Source organism: Oenanthe melanoleuca, chromosome 1A, assembly GCF_029582105.1.
Source record: "Oenanthe melanoleuca isolate GR-GAL-2019-014 chromosome 1A, OMel1.0, whole genome shotgun sequence".
Taxonomy (NCBI): domain Eukaryota; kingdom Metazoa; phylum Chordata; class Aves; order Passeriformes; family Muscicapidae; genus Oenanthe; species Oenanthe melanoleuca.
The window spans coordinates 18,378,249-18,395,542 of NC_079334.1; the positions used below are offsets into that span (position 1 = coordinate 18,378,249).

Below are 17,294 nucleotides of genomic sequence, written 5' to 3' on the forward strand. Positions count from 1 at the left end.
AGGCTCCAAGCCATCCCATGCCCTCCAGTGCAGTGAAGCAGTTAAATGTAGCAGCTGGAATATGAGCAAGTGCCTGATGCTAACCACCTTTGTTGGCTTTCCTTAAGTGATCCCTGTGAATTTCTCTCTTTCTTCCACTTCCTACAGCTCAGGTTACCACGGAACAGCTCTGCTGCTCTCTAACTGATTGCATGTCTTTTGCAGGTATACATAAATGATGCTCCTATAAGCTATGCAAACGTTGCCACAGACAAAGGAATTATTCATGGACTGGGAAAGGTCCTGGAAATCCAGAAGAACAGATGTGATATCAATAATACCGTGATCACTGTAAGTGGTCCCATTGGTATAGAAGCTTAAAGCTCCTCAGAGAGACCTATAGCCAAAAAAAGCTCAAATATATAGGATATGTGATAGAGCTTCCCATAAAGGAATGCACACATTTTCCACAAAGGGTATTCCTGCAAGAGTTTTAGCATCTCTTAAGGCAGCTTTGGTCCTGAAATCAGCATTCTGACAGCCTGGATAAAATATAAGCAGAGCAGCTCAAGAATAAGAAATTCCTTAGCTCTAATATTCAGATAATATTAGTAATGCACTATTCTAATACATCTTTGAAACCAGACCACTTGTTTATAAAGTGGGAAGCATCATTTTAGAAGAGCAAATAAAAATAACCAAATGATCTTTCCTTCTTCCCCTTGGGGGAAGTGTCCCCACAGAGCCACTCATAGGGATATTCTTCCTGGCTGAGCAAGACAGCTTCCCTCACCATCTTTACCTAATAGGTTATCCTGATAATGTACCTCAAGCACTAGATTTAGGAATGTGGCTGGAAATCTTTTTTCTATGAAACAACCTGCCTGCAGCTCTGTAGAGTGTTAACTGCCTCCCATTTGTGTTGCTTAAGGAGAAGTGCAGAATTTGTTCACGACCATCAAGTTGTCCCCCAGGAACAAAAGAAATAGTAAGTATTTTTTCATTAATGCTAGGGTTGTTGGCTTTTTTGTATCAAAACTGACTATACATGCATTCAATCCTATTTTTAATGTAATTGCCTCCATTACAACAAAAGATGTGTTTACCTCAGCCTGCTACATACACTGCTCATAATCAAGAGACTTAATCCACCCTGACCTCGAAGATTTTTGGTTTTTTAATCCCTCTGGGATCAAGGTAGCAGAAGGACAGCTTAAAGATGGTTTTTCTTTCAAGACCAGTTTTTCATGTGCACTGGGACAACTAAGACTCCTCAAATTGCAAAGTTTGCCTCTACCATGCAAAATTAGGGGAGTTAAATGTGGTCTGGAGTACATTTGCTCCAGAAGGAATTACAGCACCAGCTTTGAGCCCTTCAAATCAGAGATGTACAGAAGGGCAAAATCAATCCATTCCCAGCAACATGCTGTAAGCTTTGGTCACAGGAAAACTTGGAAATCAGAGAGATTTTGGATGCCCAGGTCAAATACATGAGAACAGCAGATATTTAGAATTTCTTGCTCTCTCTTCAGCAAACAATCTTTCCCCAGTTGTGTTCGACCTAGAAGACAATTTTTCAACAGCTATTTTTGCCCAACTTCATAACTCAGTTTTCCAAAAATAATTAGAAAGAGCAGAAAATGTGAAAAAAAATTTTAAAAGTTTGTAAAATTTCTAAATAGAATCTGTTCAGTTCTGAGCAAAGACAATTTTAGACATCTTTAAAACACCACAAGACACTGAGTTAAGCTGATCATATGTTCACTAGAAATTATTTAGCTAATACATTTTTATTTCTAAAAGCATTTCCTTAATTTTAATTGTGAATGTGTGAGTCTGCACAGCGTGCATTAAGTTAATGTCCCATTTTTTAACACATTTGAAAGTAGCTGATCAATATTATTCAGAAGTACATCTGTTTCTCCAATATTTGCTCAGGCAGGGGAGAAGAAATACTGTGTCCTCACAGAAAACCACATGAGACAGTACACCATCCAGATTGGGTGCAAGCCTAAGTGTGCCAAAACCATCATTGTGAGTTCACTGCTTCTATTGTGGTAAAAACCAGGAACCCCCTTCCCTGAGCTTCATCCTCCTTATCATTCCCACTGAGCACACACAGCATGTCAAGGCAGTTCCTGACAGATTTATTGACCTTTATCCTGGACACAGCAGAGATTGAAAGGTTACAGACTGATGATAGCTGCAGCACAGGAAGGTCCACATGGTGCAGAGGGAGCACAGGATTGGGAAGGGTAACCTTCTGCTGATCCCTAGAAATTCTCCACCTCTCCCTGAGGTGGTGAAGAGCCCCTGGGTCCCACCAAGGGCTTGGGGCGGCAGCCTGTGTCCTGGCACACTGAGGAGTCTGGTCACAGACCAGCAGAGCCGACATGCTGCTAAAAATCACAGACTCAAAGACTAGCTTGGGCTGGACCAACCACTCTGCCATGGGCAGAAACATTCTCCCCTTGACCAGGTTGCTCAAGGCCCCTTACAACTTTGCCTTGAACTTCCAGGCCCGTAACTTCTCCGGGAACCCTGCTCCAACGCCTCACCACGTAAAGAATTCCTCCCCAATATCCAACATAACCCCACCCTCTTCCAGTTTGAAGCCATTCCACCTTTTCTTATCACCTCGTGAAAATCCCGATCTCTCCTTCACCCTGGCCCTGAGGGCCGCCTTTGTGCGTTTCCAGAGCAGGGAGTGCTGCGCGGGTTTCTTCGGGCAGCAGTGCCAGCCATGCCCAGGGAAGGCCGGGAACGCCTGCTCCGGGAACGGCGTGTGCCAGGACGGCATCAGCGGCTCGGGGCAGTGCCAGTGCGAGCCGGGCTTCGAGGGCTCCGCCTGCGAGGGCTGCGCCGCGGGCAGATACGGCCGCGCCTGTGACCAAGGTACCGAGCGCCCCTCACGGCGCTCCGCTGCCCGCGGGGCCGCTCCTGCCCTCGCATCTTCCAGCCGCGCTCAGGCTGGGCTCTAGGAAGGTGCAGCACCTCCAGGGTAACAGCCAGCGTTAAAAACATCATTAACCCGCTGTCTTTACCCTTTATGGTGTTTTCTCGCTAATCCCTAGGCTGGTTTATTTTATACAGTATCTTCTACTCTGGCACATCACAGACTTAAAGAATCCAGCAAGAACAATGCCATTTTTCACCAATTCTTTCCTATTAAAACACAGTTTCAGACTCTGCATTTGGGAATAGAGGGAAGATAAGCATAGTTTGGATCTAGAGTTACTGTGTAATTAGAAACCGAAAGGCACAAGGCAGGGCCTTTCTTCAAAGGGCCTAGAGCAGAAGGTGCCATAGCAGGTGAAGTCTGGGCCGTCCTGCTGTCTGTGCTTCCTGCACACTGCCAGGGACAATGCCTTCCCCGTCTCTCCCACAGTGTGCGCTTGTGTCCACGGGAAATGCAGCAGCGGGGTCGACGGGGATGGATCCTGTGAGTGTGACCTTGGCTGGAGAGGGGTGACCTGTGACACTGGTGAGTGAGTGTCCTGTCTTTTCTTTTTTCTGAGGTAAAAAGTGGGCACTTCAGAAAATGACAGAACTACGGGGACGATCAGATCCCAGTGCAGCTTCCCACATGCAGTGAAGTATGGGTCACATTCCTGTGCTATGGCAATTAATTACTGTATTGTTACAGAGCCGTTTGAGACACTGCTCATGATACTGAAACACTTACTTAGCTAATTCCCCACCTGTGTCACCCTCAATCTGTCCCAAAAGAATATCCCATTTATTAAAACTACATGTTTTCCAGAGCAGGATTACCCAGCACATTTTGACCCTCAGATCAAAAGCGTCTCTAGTGCTTCAATAAGTTGATTTAGCTATACAACACCAGATATTAAATTATATTCTTGCTAATGCAATAAAAAATAATTAGCAAACAAATCATTTTGTGCTGGCTTAATACAGCTCCTAAATCCAAATCAAATTATATTCTAGTTAGACATAATTTAAATGTATTCAGTAATGATTTCAGAACTCTACCTCTAATAGTATAACATTTTAAAATGTTATAAACACATTAATAACAACATTCAAGATGGTTTTTAAATTTTCCCATGGAAAAAATTAGTAATAAGATTTCTGTAAAAGGGTTGCTATAGTTGCTACATCTGAGAAAAATTTCAGCTCCTTTAGAAAACCTGCCCTTATATAATTCTAGAATTATACACGATTCACCAGACTAAATACAGATAAATAACAACAGGTGAAATGTTTCTCCTGGCAATATGACACAACTCTTCTTTGCAAGTGAATTTAAGTGGTATCCACTGATATATAAAGACTCTCCAGCTGGAGTCTCTATAGAGGCTGAGAGCACAGCTGTGTGGCACAAAACTCATGCTCCAGCTCCACATGGTGGGAACAAAAGACTCTGGACCTAGAAGAAAATTGACCCAAAAGATTCTGATCCCTACTCCTTTTTTTTTCCACTTGCAGAAATCAAAGATGACGCATGTAACGCCTCATGCCACACCAGTGCTAAGTATGTATGAAATGTACCTTATTTAGAGGAGAGGGGAGAAAAAGGGGATCTCTTGCAAGGCAAAAATCAAGTCCACCTTGCTCATGACTGCTCAGCAGCACATATCACAGAGATAATGTAAATCTAATGTATACGGTGATGAGGCCAAAAAGTTCAAACCTCTGCTCTTTACATCAATATACAAACAACAACAACAACAACAAAATGCTCTCACCAGCCCAGCATCCATATTGGGACAATATCTAGTTTTCAGAGGATCAGGTGAGCTCCACTGAGCTATTTACTGAAGTGCATCTGTCCCCTCACACTGACCAGGCAGCAAGAATTACACTAGTCAAGGCATCTGAAAAAAGCCAAGAAAAGGTGGCAGGAAAGACTCCTCATTTTCAGCTGCAGCTCTTCTGTAGGAGCTTAGAAGCCAGAGGGGCAAGCCCCCTTTTTCCCAGATGCAGGTCGTTCTCTCCCCTGTGTTTATGACCTTCAGTTCACAGTAGCAATATTTGCTTTTTTGGCAAAACTACCCACTCAGATTTGCTCATGGGAACCCCACATATTCTGGAATCAAGACTGTGTTTCTGACAGAAGCAGATTGTTCTTCTCTTGTGTACTTTTCATCCACTGACACACAGCTGTAGGTCTGAGGATAGGTATGGCAGGAGTAGGGGGCAATGATGAACTGTGCTGGCTGCATCCCTCCATAAATTGGGTGCACACAAACAAAAATTGTTCACAGCTTTTTGGGTGAGTAGACATGCAAATTCTGGAGTTCTGCACAAAAATATAGGATACTCAAAGACCAAAGCATGGAATTCTAATACCTAAAATAATACATCCAAAACACATTTGAAAAGCTTGGTCCAGCTAGGTCCATTTTTATGGTTTTAGCTACCTCTTTAGTATGTGGTTAAATGTCTTGTTATTTCTATGCAACATTACCCTCAGAAACAGTCCCAGAAACAAGGGCTGTACAAAAGACCTGACCAATGTTTTTTCCCTCTCTTTTACATGATGCCTCCCTCCTTTTATTTCATTAGCTGCCTTCTCCTATCAAATGGCACTGCCTATTGCAAGTGTGCAGCTGGGTTTGAAGGGAACGGGACATTCTGCACAGGCAAGTGAACTTTGTTTCGTCCCTTTTGAAAATTTAAAAAAAGAAAAAAAAAGAAAAAAAAATAAACCAAAGCATGCTTGAAGCACTCTCTGGTCACAGTAGAGTTGGTGAGAGATGAGCATTTCCCTATGCACCAGTTAAAAAGCAGGAATTGTTGCCAGTTCCCTCAAAACAAATAGCAGCCCAACAGGTGCTGATTCAGAGCAAACAAAAGGCTCCAAATCTCCAGGCAGTGAGGCATTGTGCTGAGGGAGAGCAGAGAAAAGGGAACATGCCGTGCACAGCCCTAGCCCCATTGTTTGCAGAGTAATGAAACCTGGTTTGTGACTTTTACTCCCTTTCCCAACAAAGCCCAGCAAAGAGAGGCCAATTCAGGGCACAATAACACTTCCAGCTATTGGAAGCTGTGTAGCTCTACAATTTCCTCAGCTTTTGGATCTTGCTCAGATTACTGGCGTGGTAAAATCCACTTCTTTAGGCTGGAGAGATTTAAGAGACCCTCAGAAAGGGATAATAGCACTTTACCCTAGATTGTTCCTCCTAGAGTCTGGGTTATCCAAAAGAGACAGAGTCCAGCTACAGTAATCATAATTACTTATATTTTTTCTTAATTCTTAAGTGATTAAAATACTAATGTTTTTCACAACAGAAGCTTATTTTTCTACTTACAAAGGCTGGAAGGGTCCTAATCCCAGATTTTGCCACTCTTAACTCTGCCTGCTTCCATTTTCTCTTCTGACACGAGACAGACAAATCCATTTTAATCTATTGGGGGGCAATTCCCATGTGCAGGAAGAGCTGGGTGACACAGGTCACCTATAGTGACTCTGCACTCACCCTTGCTCCCATATACTGGATTCCTGGGCAAAACCAGTTGCAGAAAAAAAATCAATTCCCTGGTCTGAAATTGCTGAAACAGTAATTTAGGGTCATTTGAAGCAAAAATTAAAGAAAATTGCAGGCTGATTTGGGTCATACTGAAGATCAGACAAGGCTCCCTCCTTGCTCTCAAGCTGTGAGCATCCAGCTCATCCAAGGCTGGGGAAACAGTACGAGTATCCATCTGAATAAGAGCCAGGACTTTCTGTCACAGGAGGACTAGGTGGTATTATACTCTAGACTTCCTGCAAGAGAAGTTATATGATCTGTGTGCAGAAAATGTCAAACTCAGGGAACGCTTAAGTGGCTATGTAAACTAGAGACGAATACAAATTTTTTTTTTTTTTTTTTTTTTTTTTTTCGTGTTTTGATGGAAGTGGCAGAATTGGAAGACAGAAAATTACTGATAGTCAGTCCTGATGAATTCTAACATTCCAGACTAGAGACATCATTTTAGCTTTCCCTCTTGAAACAATAATAGGTATTAAATAACTGGCACTAATGAAGTCTGTGGCCTCCCAATTCAGAAAGACTATGTTCTGAAAATGTTAGTAAATCCCTTTAAAAGATGGAGACAGACTATCATGAGAAGCAAGAAGCCAGTCCAGCACATTGGTTTGATGCCTGCTGTTGTCCCTGTTCAGCCATTGATGCCTGTGAGAGCAGCAACGGGGGCTGCTCTGCCAAGGCAGAGTGCAGGAGAACAACGCCGGGAAGCAGAGCCTGCGTGTGCAGTGCCGGCTACACTGGGGACGGGATCGTCTGCATGGGTGAGCACTGCATGCCTCAGGGCACACACAGGACAGCCAGATTTCCTGCAGGGGAAAAGCATCATCCTCCTTCCACTCTGACCCACAAGTGCAGCTGGCTGATGTTATATCCCCTGATGCCAAGGCATCTTTTCCTGCCACGTGGCTGGTGCCACCTGGCAAACTGTGCACCTACATAATGTGACACCAAATCTTACCGAACAACATCTACCTCTAGCAGGATAACCCCATCTCCAGCAGCTTGATACACACGCACTCCTCTGGCCATCACAAGCTGTTTGGTTTCAGAAATGCTGTTAGCAGGGCTGTAGCCTGCACCAAGACAACTGAAGACTTAGACTTAGATATTAAGTAGCTGAGGCAATGAATTTTGTTATAAATCTGCATTCCTAGTATTCTTTATTTAAAATTTATTCTCCATGGGTTTTCAGAATTATTCTCTCTTTATTACACTGTTTCTGTTTTATAAAGAAATCAACCCTTGTCTGGTGAACAATGGTGGATGTGATAGAAATGCAGAGTGCACACAGACTGGACCCAACCAAGTGAGTACTTTGCTAGTGAAGAAAAATAAGCCTAGTCAAGTGTTTATTGTTAGGTAAAGAAAGATTTCCCAATGTCAATTTTGTTTCTAAGCAGAAAACTGAATTTCATAACAATTCTGAAAAATACATGCTTCCCTCAAAAAGGCATGTGAGGGGGAGTGCAGACAAATCTGAAAAAATCTATTTCAGTGAAAGAAATTCAAAACTGCAAAGGAAAGCAGTGTTTTCCTCTTTCAAGTGGTTGTTTTTCTCCTTTGGGAGGTTTTGATGTGAAAAGCTGTAAGTTTGAAAGTATTGCTAGAAGATGCTTCTTTTATTGTTATAGAAACTGTCCATACAAAAAATTGCATTTAAGACTATCCCTTCTCCCTGCACAGTTCAAATGTGTCCATAAGGAAACAAAATGCCCTAAACCATAGCTCTTGCATGGGGGTTACAACATTCCAGCATCCTCTCACTCCTCTGCTGATCTCTAGACCTCTATAAGTAGTAGCTACAACCTGTTTATTTATTCTCCCTTACCTGTGAGAATGTGATTAACATCAGAGTAATAACAACAACAACAAAATCCCAGCACTGCAAAGGCAAGTTTATAGGCAAGTTTATGCATTTGCTTTCCCTAGGGCTATCACTCACCCAGGAGTTACATAAACACTGCTGTTAGACCACCTCTCAGTTTGATTTCTGCTGCAGATATCTCACTGAATTTTCACACTCTTACATATTAAATTCTAATTTGAGAACCATTAAGCAGTGAATTAGAGAATATAATTGATTTCTTTGCAACTATTTTTTATCTTTGTCATAACTGCAAATGCAAAATAAAGTAACCAGAACAAAGTTTCAGATGCATTTCCACTGCATGGGAAGTTGCCAGTAACACACAATTCCAGGTGTGTTTTGAAGGTACTTTTCATCACGTAAAAAAGCAGGGAAAGGAAAGGAATGAGAGGGGAATACCAACCTATGCAAAAAACATGAGGGAAACAAATTAGGAGTTTAGTATGTTCTGTCAGCAAGACAATCATGTGCTCATGTCAGAGGAGTCATTTCAAATGAACAGGACAGCAGAGAGGAGACCAGAGATGGATAGGCAGGGGAAAGGCACATTGAGCCTAATGAAAATTATTACTTCCCAATCTCAGTCTATGGTTACTCATACTGGCCAAGAAACTGCTCTAGAAGACATAATTTACTTTCAGCTTAATAAATTGCACATCATATCACAAAAAGTAAACTGGAAAAAAAAGTAAGCTGTGTATTTGTGTGCTGAAAAACAAAATCAAGCATTTTTCAATGTATGCATGCTTTTCTATTTTGCTTTATAGGCAGTATGCAATTGCCTGAAGGGATATTCTGGAGATGGCAAAACCTGCACATATATCAGTCTGTGTTCACAAGTGAGTATCCATTTAAGGAGACAATTTCAGGTCTCATTATAATCATTACACTTTTGGGGTTTGTATGCATTCTAAACAAAGATAGGTTTGCTAAGAATCAATTTATGTTGACTTGGCTAGTCTTTTAAATATTCTTGATTCAGTACATGCTTTAGTGCAGTCACTATGAGAGAAACTACATATGCAGGAAGAGCTTTTCCTCAGCCATAGCCTGGACATAATACAACTGAGAGCCTGGACTCATCATTGAATCTTAAATAGCTCATTTCAAATCTAATTCAGAGAAGCAGACCCTGGTCTGTAGTGTTAAAACCTAAGTCAGCAAATTATTTGTCATATAGAGTTCCTATAAAGAGCCAACAAAACCGTTTCCTTCCACAACACCCAACCCAGGACGTGCCATGGCACTACCCATTCTGTCCCTCACTTGTCACTGCAGGCTGAGAATTAGCCACATTTATTTAGCACAAGCTGGCTCACACACTGCAAGCCACATATTGGCAATCAGTGTGGTACTGCTCTGCCTCTTGGCAAGCTGCAGCAGGGACATATCCACTCTCCCATGTACATTAATCCTCTGTGCTCTGAGCACAGTAACAACAGCCCTCACCCTCCCAGCCTGGCCTCTCAGTTGGCTTTCTCTGACCTTGAAAGGTTGCAGAGATGAAAGAGCAAGGGTAAAAACAGAAGCTGGAGGGAGTTTAAAGTTATGAGCCACTGCTCCCTATGACTTTGTATTCCCTTGCTTTTTCCTATGCTGTGTTCCAGCAGCTCTGCTTCCACTTGACTAATCACGCCAGACTAATTATGTATTAAAAAATAAACATCTTCTTGAGGAGCATCAATGTCATACCAGAGGCTAACCTGGCTCCCCAATGACCAAACCTCTGTGCAGCAAAGCTTCACAGGCAGCCAAGGCTGCCAAGAGTCTGCCTAAGCCAAGCCAAATCCACAACAAATCCACCCAAACCCACTGCTCACAGCCAGGCAAATCTCTGACCTGTCAAGTCAGGCCCCACTGGTAGCTCCCAAAGGAGTTTCTGTTCCCTCTCATGGCCCGTGGGAAAGGACCCCTGATATGATCAGCCGTCAGGTGTTCCAGCAAGATGTGGTTTCAAAAAGATCTTGTGACTAAACCTTTCTAAATCATAAAAATGGGGGAGGAAAAGTGGTGAATCAGAATTGTTTCATGCACCTGGCAATGAAGGAATTCTATATTTTAAACTTTGCTCTTACAAGAATAATGGAGGCTGCAGTGAATTTGCCATCTGTAATGACACCGAGCTGACAGAAAGGACCTGCACCTGCAAAACCAACTACACTGGGGATGGATTTCAGTGCCGAGGCAACATCTTCCAGGTAAAGTGCTTCACATGTTTGCTGTCTCCTATTTTTCTTCACATAGTTACTTAATACAATGGTTGAAACACACCACTTTTTTCTTGGACAAAGTTGTACCCCAGAATTTGAAGTTATCCCAATCCAAGAAACCGGGAATAGGAACAAGATGCTGCAAGATAACCTTAACTGCCAAAACAAACAAAAAGCCATAATGAATAATCATTGTGACTGCAGCATTAAGGAGTTTTAGATTTCAAAAAAGCCTGCTGTTTGACAGAGCAAGTTAAGAAAAGAACAGAAGCAGCATAGATATGCAGCACTTATTCCCTTTCTTGTCTGAGTGCTGCATTTGTTTGCACTCTGCAGATATTACCTCACATTTGCAGCGTTTTTACAGAGTCTTGTTCTTAATTGCAGGAACTTCTCAGGAACTCCAACACATCTAGGTTTTATTTCCACTTACAGGTAAGAAAAGGTTGCATGGTTGTGTTTTATTGAGGTTTTCTTGAGGGGGGATTCTCCTCCCTTTTTTTGCCCAAGAGCGTAGAGAGGAGGCAATAATCTGGTGTGCACTTCCTTCAATCTAATTAAAACTGTATTTGGATTATCAGTCACTAATACTTGAGATGCACTAAGGTAAACTATTAACTGTCACTAAAACAGTATTAATGATCTAGAATATTAATGATCAAGATCAAGGTCCCAGGGAAAGGTAAAGCCCCCAGACTGGGCATAAAACTGAACCTTTTACCTGTTCACAATCTGAGATCTGCTAGCACATCTCTTGTGAATTCTGAATCAAGAATATACCACCCATTTACTACCCCTTCTGCATCTCCAAAAGGCAACCATTTCAGTTGCCTCCCTGAAACATCACAGGGTGCTCTGTGTCTTGCAAGACAGCCAGTGTGCAGCCAGCTCTCACTGATTTTTGGAGACTGATGACAGCAATTCCCTGTTTACCAGAAGCCTCAGGACAGCACAGACCTGTACACTGGCCTGCTAACCTGGAGACCTATAACCTAGTTTCAATTCTGATACCATGGTAGGCAGGTGGCTTCCTCCTGCTTTAAGGGAGCTCTCTATCAGCTTATCAGTGGTCATTGCAAAGTGCCTCCAAAAGCCCAGGCCCATTTGTACTCCTATGAGTAATTAATTTAATTCCCTCATCTCCTGTTTGTTTTTGCAGAGGAGATAAAGACATGGCTATAAGACAAAATTTTCCATTTAATACCTGTGAGCAAAGGTAACAGACAAGGCTAGGAGCCAAAGTCCACTCGAGGAATTTCTCTCCCCCTTGTGTTGCGGGGAAGGGAACTCAATGCACCACCTTGCCCTCCACAGGGCAGTCCCTGACCCTGTGTGGCATCACATGCACTAACTCATTGCTGCTTTTTCCTCTTAAATTTGGCAGGCCTTGTCTATCAGAGATATCTCAGGTCCTGGCCCTTTCACCCTGTTTGTTCCTCACACAGATGTGCTGAACAGTGACCCACGGGTAAGTGAAAGGGCTCAGTTAAGAAGGAGTTTTCTACTCCAGACACCTTGCTCAGCTGCTTCTCACCCCCTCCATTCCCCACTGCAGGTCAAGGACTGGATTGCCAAAGGAGTGATGGCCCAAGTGCTCCGGCACCACGTGGTGGGTTGTGCCAGTCTGTTGTACGAGGACCTGACAGCAATCACCAACATCACCTCTCTCCAAGGTGAACAAATACACATCAGCTACTCCCAGGTAACCAAACATGGAGAGGTAGGGAGCAGAACAGTGAAACAGTCCACTCTCATTCAGCTTTGTTAAAAACTTCAATGGTTCCCTTTCCATCTCTGATGTACAAAAATAAATAAATTACTTTCAAATAAGCTTGCCTGTTTGGCTGAAGTGTTCAGCACTTATCAGCATGCCAAGAGTGGAGTTGTACAACCCTTGCTTTGACACAAGTTATTTTATCCTCAGGCTCTGGCTTTATGAACATGAGGAGAGTTTGAAAAAGTGAAAAGCAATTTATGAAAGCTGAGAGTACTGTTTGCTCCAAAGAAACAGTGGTCTGGGCTCATTATATCAAAGGAATTCAGCATCAGTGTCACTTTGCCAGTAGGTTTTACAGAAAAAATGTTTTTGTTGCCTTTCCAGAACTCATTGGTTTTGAACAACAAAGCTGAAATTATACTCAGTGATGCTGTTGGCACAAATGGTGTGATCCATGTCATAAACCAAATCCTGGTCCCTTCACATATGCAGGATTTCCCCCTCAAGAAGGTATGTGCAGCTTATCACCACTGCCAACCCAGGGGCTTTTTCACAGTTACTATCTGATATATAAATCATATAAGTAAACAAAAAAGTGACGCTAAAAAGACCTTATACAAATAAATTAAATATTGTATTTCAAATTCACCAGAACTACAGATAAATAAGGACAGCATAAGAGGATTTCTGCAGAGGGTTTTTAGACCAGCTTTGATTTTATAACAAAAAGTGACTTACAGAGAAAAGCAAGCTCTTACCTGCTTTTTTAATACCCAAATAATGTATTTCTTAGGTAAACTACTCATTTTTCTTTCTTTGTAGGAAAGTCTTAAAATGGTTGCAGCCAGGCATGGGTACATTCTGTTCAGCACTTTGCTAGAGGTAAGGACCTAAGAGACAGGACCCATTGGGAAAAGGTTGTAAATTATTTTTTTTAAAGACAAAAGTACACACTGCAGGATTTTGTTCAGGAGAACCAAAGGCTTACCACACAGTACACAACAACCCTGGTCACCACCAGTCACACTCCCACAGAGGCTGGGGGCACATCAAGCAGGCCCACAGCCACCTTTCCCTTCCCCACTCAGCTCTGTCCTACTGTATATCAAGCTCAACTCACACATCTGGTTTTTAAAGTATTTTTCAAGGCATTTGTAGGCTGGTGACCAGGAAGCCCACAGGGCACCATGCCTCATTTAGACCTGACATCCACCCCACGGGGTCACTTTGGGCAGAGCATTAAGCTCCTGCCCCAATTTTTGCTGTGTTGCAGAAGAACAACCTGCTTGGGCTGATCAACGACCCCATCCACAAACCCGTGACACTCTTCTGGCCCACAGACACAGCCATCCGTGGGCTGCCACAGGAGCAGCAGGACTTCCTCTTCAAGAAGGCAAACACCAACAAACTGGTGCAGTACCTCAAATTCCACATTGTCCGTGATGCTGCGGTAAGCCCTTGCGTTTTGGGAGTGCTGCCACAGCCAAAATGTGCCAGCCCAGACCTGCATCTCCCCTTTTCTTTGCCAGGTGTTGGCCTATCAGCTGCCCAGCTCCAGCCCACTGAAGACCCTGCAGGGCTCCAACCTCAGTGTGAGCTGTGGGGATAACGGGGAGATCGTAAGTGTTCACTCTGCTGGCACATTCATTCCTCACCCCTGCTGCAGGATCCACGCCTGCACATTACACTCTGCCTTTGCACAGCCCCCAGGGTGGGTCAGTGGCACCAAAACTTCGTTGATCATCACCACTACAGGCCAAGAGCCACACCAACAGATTCAGCAAACTATATAATTTGCAGGACTATTCTGGAGCTGTAATTTGCTCTGTTGTAAGGTGCTATTTGTTCAAAACAGCCTTCAGTCACCTTGAAATTGAAATACCAGCACAATTTAACTTCTACAATACCAGTGCAAAACAACTAAGATCAGCCTGGTTTTGACCTCCATGAATGCAGCATCTGCATGCAAACTCTGGTGTGCAAGCTAAGGTTGCAGGCACACACATGGCCTGATAAACCAGAACAGTGTCAGATTTTTCTTTGCAAATGTATCAGAACACACCTGGCAAGCATCTAAGTCTAAATATACATAAGATAAACCTGTGAACATTGGACTGGCATATTCTGTCCTCTTCAGAAAAGAAAGACATCATATAATGGTTTGGGTTGCAAGGAACCTGGAGGATCATCTTTTTCCAACCCCCTGTTATGAACAGTGACACCTTACACTAGACCAGGTTGCTCAAAGTCCCTTTCAACCCAGCTATGAACACTCCCAGGGACAGGGCATCCACAGCTCTCTGGGCAACTTCTTCCAGTGTCTCACCAACCACACAGTAAAGAATTTCTTTCCAATATCCAATCTAAACCCACCTTCTCCCAGTTTAAAGCCATTACCCCTTGTCTTATCATTACACACCCTTGCTAAAAATCCTTCTCCAACTCTCACACATGCCCACTTAGGGACTGGAAGGTGCTCTAGGGTCTCCCAGCTGAACAGCCCCAACTTTCTCAGTCTGTCTCACTTCATAGGAGAAGTGCTGCAGCTCTCTGAGGATCTTCATGGCCCTCCTCTGGACTTGCTCCAGCAGATCCACATCCTTCCTGTGTTGGGAACCCCAGAGCTGGACACAGTACCCCAGACACACATCTGCCCATAGGAAGAGAGGCCTCAAAACTGTGTTTGAGCCCCTATAGCCATCAGTTTTACCTACAGGATGGTTTGACATGCCACCTTGCCCCAAGAACATTCCTACAGAGAGCAGGAAGCCAAGGAGGAGTGTTGGAGTCAATGAGCTAGGAGTGTCTCTGAATTCTACAGGGAGAAATCAGAGCACAGGGATTGAATTAAAGCTTTTTAATGGATTAAGATACCTTAAGCTACTCACACTTAAAGTAGAGGTGTAAGTTTAAGTTTTAGGACAAGTAAGTCAGTAAGTTTTAGAAAGAGCTTAAGTGCTTTTATGGGGTAAAAGGTCTTAGATGCCAAAGTAGCAGTGTGAGTTCTAGAACAAGTTGAAAAACATACTAGTGTTTTCAGTGGAGGAACATGGTTTTAGACATAATGGAGCTATAGTAAGAATATTGCTTACATTTTTCAGATAGAACAAGATAAGCCATATGCGTAGTGTATACGTAACCTGGCATGTTAAGAAACTAAAATTCTAATAGGTTAAGGAGTGGTGGTCTGAGTTTGTGTCTTAGCTTCTTGGGAAGATTCAATATAAGAGCATGCATTGGGGAGAGCTGGTACTTTTTTTTACCATTGCTTTTACCATTTTGCTTTTCTCGCCACCCTGATCAACACCCCAAAAAAAAAAAAAAAAAAAACCAAAAGTTGCCCAGCAATATTAGCCCCACCAAGACCTCCAGAAGCAGCTTCTGCTTCTATCTAAAACTTTATACCAAAACTTAACATAAACTTCAATGTCTGTAACTTTGCTTTTAAAACTAATGTGCTTCTACAATAAATAACTCTTCAGCAACTATTAACTGCTTTACTCATTAAAAAAAAAAAAAAACAACAAAGTAAGTGCCTTGAGCACCAGAATCTAACCTCACAGACTTGTCCCTCTCTCCCTATCCTATGTGCCAGGGCGCCCTTTTCCTGAACGAGGGGCAGTGCAAGGTGGTGCAGCGGCAGCTGGAGTTTGACGGGGGCATCGCCTACGGGATCGACTGCCTGCTGACAGAGCCCAGCCTGGGGGGGCGCTGCGACAGCTTCCTCACCATGGAGTTCATGGTCAGTGCCCCTTCGGGTCCCTCCCCCTGACAAGGACACAGCCAGGGGCTGATGTCCAACCCCACTGGGGTAACACTCCCTCAGCTCTGGCACTCCTGCCAGTAAAGCCCCACTGCTGCATCTGCTGCACTGCCAAACAGAGATTAAGAAGTGCAGCACAATGCCTCAGAAATCCTGCATCCACGTGAAGCAGCACACAGGACAAGTGGTTCCACTTTAGACCATAAAAAAAAGGCATCTTACACATGGAAGCAAAAATTTGAGCAAGGACAAATCTTTCTGCCAGGTTTTTAAATTAGTGAAAGTTCAAACTACGGATTTGTCCATAGAGATCATATTTACAAAGTTCCCTACTAAAGAAAGAGCAGCATTGCTACTCCAGCAGCACAGGATATGAAGGACACAAGACAGAGAACTGCCTACTCTCAGTGTCTGACATTCCTTGTTTTTAACACACCTGAACAGGCACTCTTAGCACGGAGAAGGTTTCCTCCATGAACATTGATGGGTCCCACAAATGGGAAAGTCATCTTCAAACAGTTTCAAGACTAAATTTACTTCAGTTCAATTTGAAAGTATGAGAAAATTTCCTAGAAGGACTTTGTATTTCTGTTGTAAAACTGGCAATTGTGTTTATCCCATCAGCTCAAGTTGCCTTTTGTTTATAATGTTATTAAATTAAATTAAACAGATATCATGTCCTCAAATTTCATCAGCACTTCCTGAGAAGCAAACATTTTTCTGTACTCCAAATTAGACATCCAGGCCTGCTACAGACCACATCAATACTTATTTGAAGAACAGTCATCATCTTTTCCTTTCTTCTTTAAATCCAGAGCAGTTTCCCCTTCCAGAACTTATATTCTGGTATCAAAACTATTTTCTTGTATTTTTGTGGCACTAAATTATTGCAAGTGTTTGTTATCATTCTCCTTTCTTGTTTCTCCAGAATTTTCCATTATTTTTTAAAGTGCAATAAGCTTTACCTTTTCTCTGCTGATCTTTTCTGCTCTCATAAAACAGACTTTTTGTCCAAGTCAAATGGCCTTTTGTAGCCATTATTTTAATATACTTTTTTCCCCCTTTTCCAGGGGCCTTGTGCTAGCTGTTTCCGTAATTCTAAATGCCCTCCAGGGACAAAACCAAAGGTAAAACATTCAAATCTCACATGTAAACAGTCTAGTGTGCTCTTCTCTGTACTTCACAACAGCAAACCAGGAAAAGGTTCTTAGAATAAACAGAAAGAGAACCTTTGACAGTGCTGCCATACTATTAAGTGACA

General features: G+C 42.9%; 1 protein-coding gene across 1 annotated transcript in view; it reads left to right on the plus strand.

Annotated features, from left to right (window-relative positions):
* Positions 1-17,294, plus strand: part of STAB2 (stabilin 2) — a 73,948-nt gene that overhangs the window by 43,171 nt on the left and 13,483 nt on the right. Inside the window, exons 33-52 of the mRNA XM_056514336.1 lie at positions 205-330; positions 911-967; positions 1,918-2,013; positions 2,679-2,874; positions 3,368-3,463; positions 4,432-4,477; positions 5,512-5,588; positions 7,112-7,237; positions 7,709-7,782; positions 9,111-9,182; positions 10,422-10,541; positions 10,941-10,988; positions 11,938-12,021; positions 12,109-12,255; positions 12,655-12,780; positions 13,093-13,152; positions 13,544-13,720; positions 13,800-13,889; positions 15,866-16,012; positions 17,104-17,160. Of these exons, the coding sequence (XP_056370311.1) occupies positions 205-330; positions 911-967; positions 1,918-2,013; positions 2,679-2,874; positions 3,368-3,463; positions 4,432-4,477; positions 5,512-5,588; positions 7,112-7,237; positions 7,709-7,782; positions 9,111-9,182; positions 10,422-10,541; positions 10,941-10,988; positions 11,938-12,021; positions 12,109-12,255; positions 12,655-12,780; positions 13,093-13,152; positions 13,544-13,720; positions 13,800-13,889; positions 15,866-16,012; positions 17,104-17,160 (2,022 nt within the window). The remainder of the gene's footprint in view (positions 1-204; positions 331-910; positions 968-1,917; positions 2,014-2,678; positions 2,875-3,367; positions 3,464-4,431; positions 4,478-5,511; positions 5,589-7,111; positions 7,238-7,708; positions 7,783-9,110; positions 9,183-10,421; positions 10,542-10,940; positions 10,989-11,937; positions 12,022-12,108; positions 12,256-12,654; positions 12,781-13,092; positions 13,153-13,543; positions 13,721-13,799; positions 13,890-15,865; positions 16,013-17,103; positions 17,161-17,294) is intronic.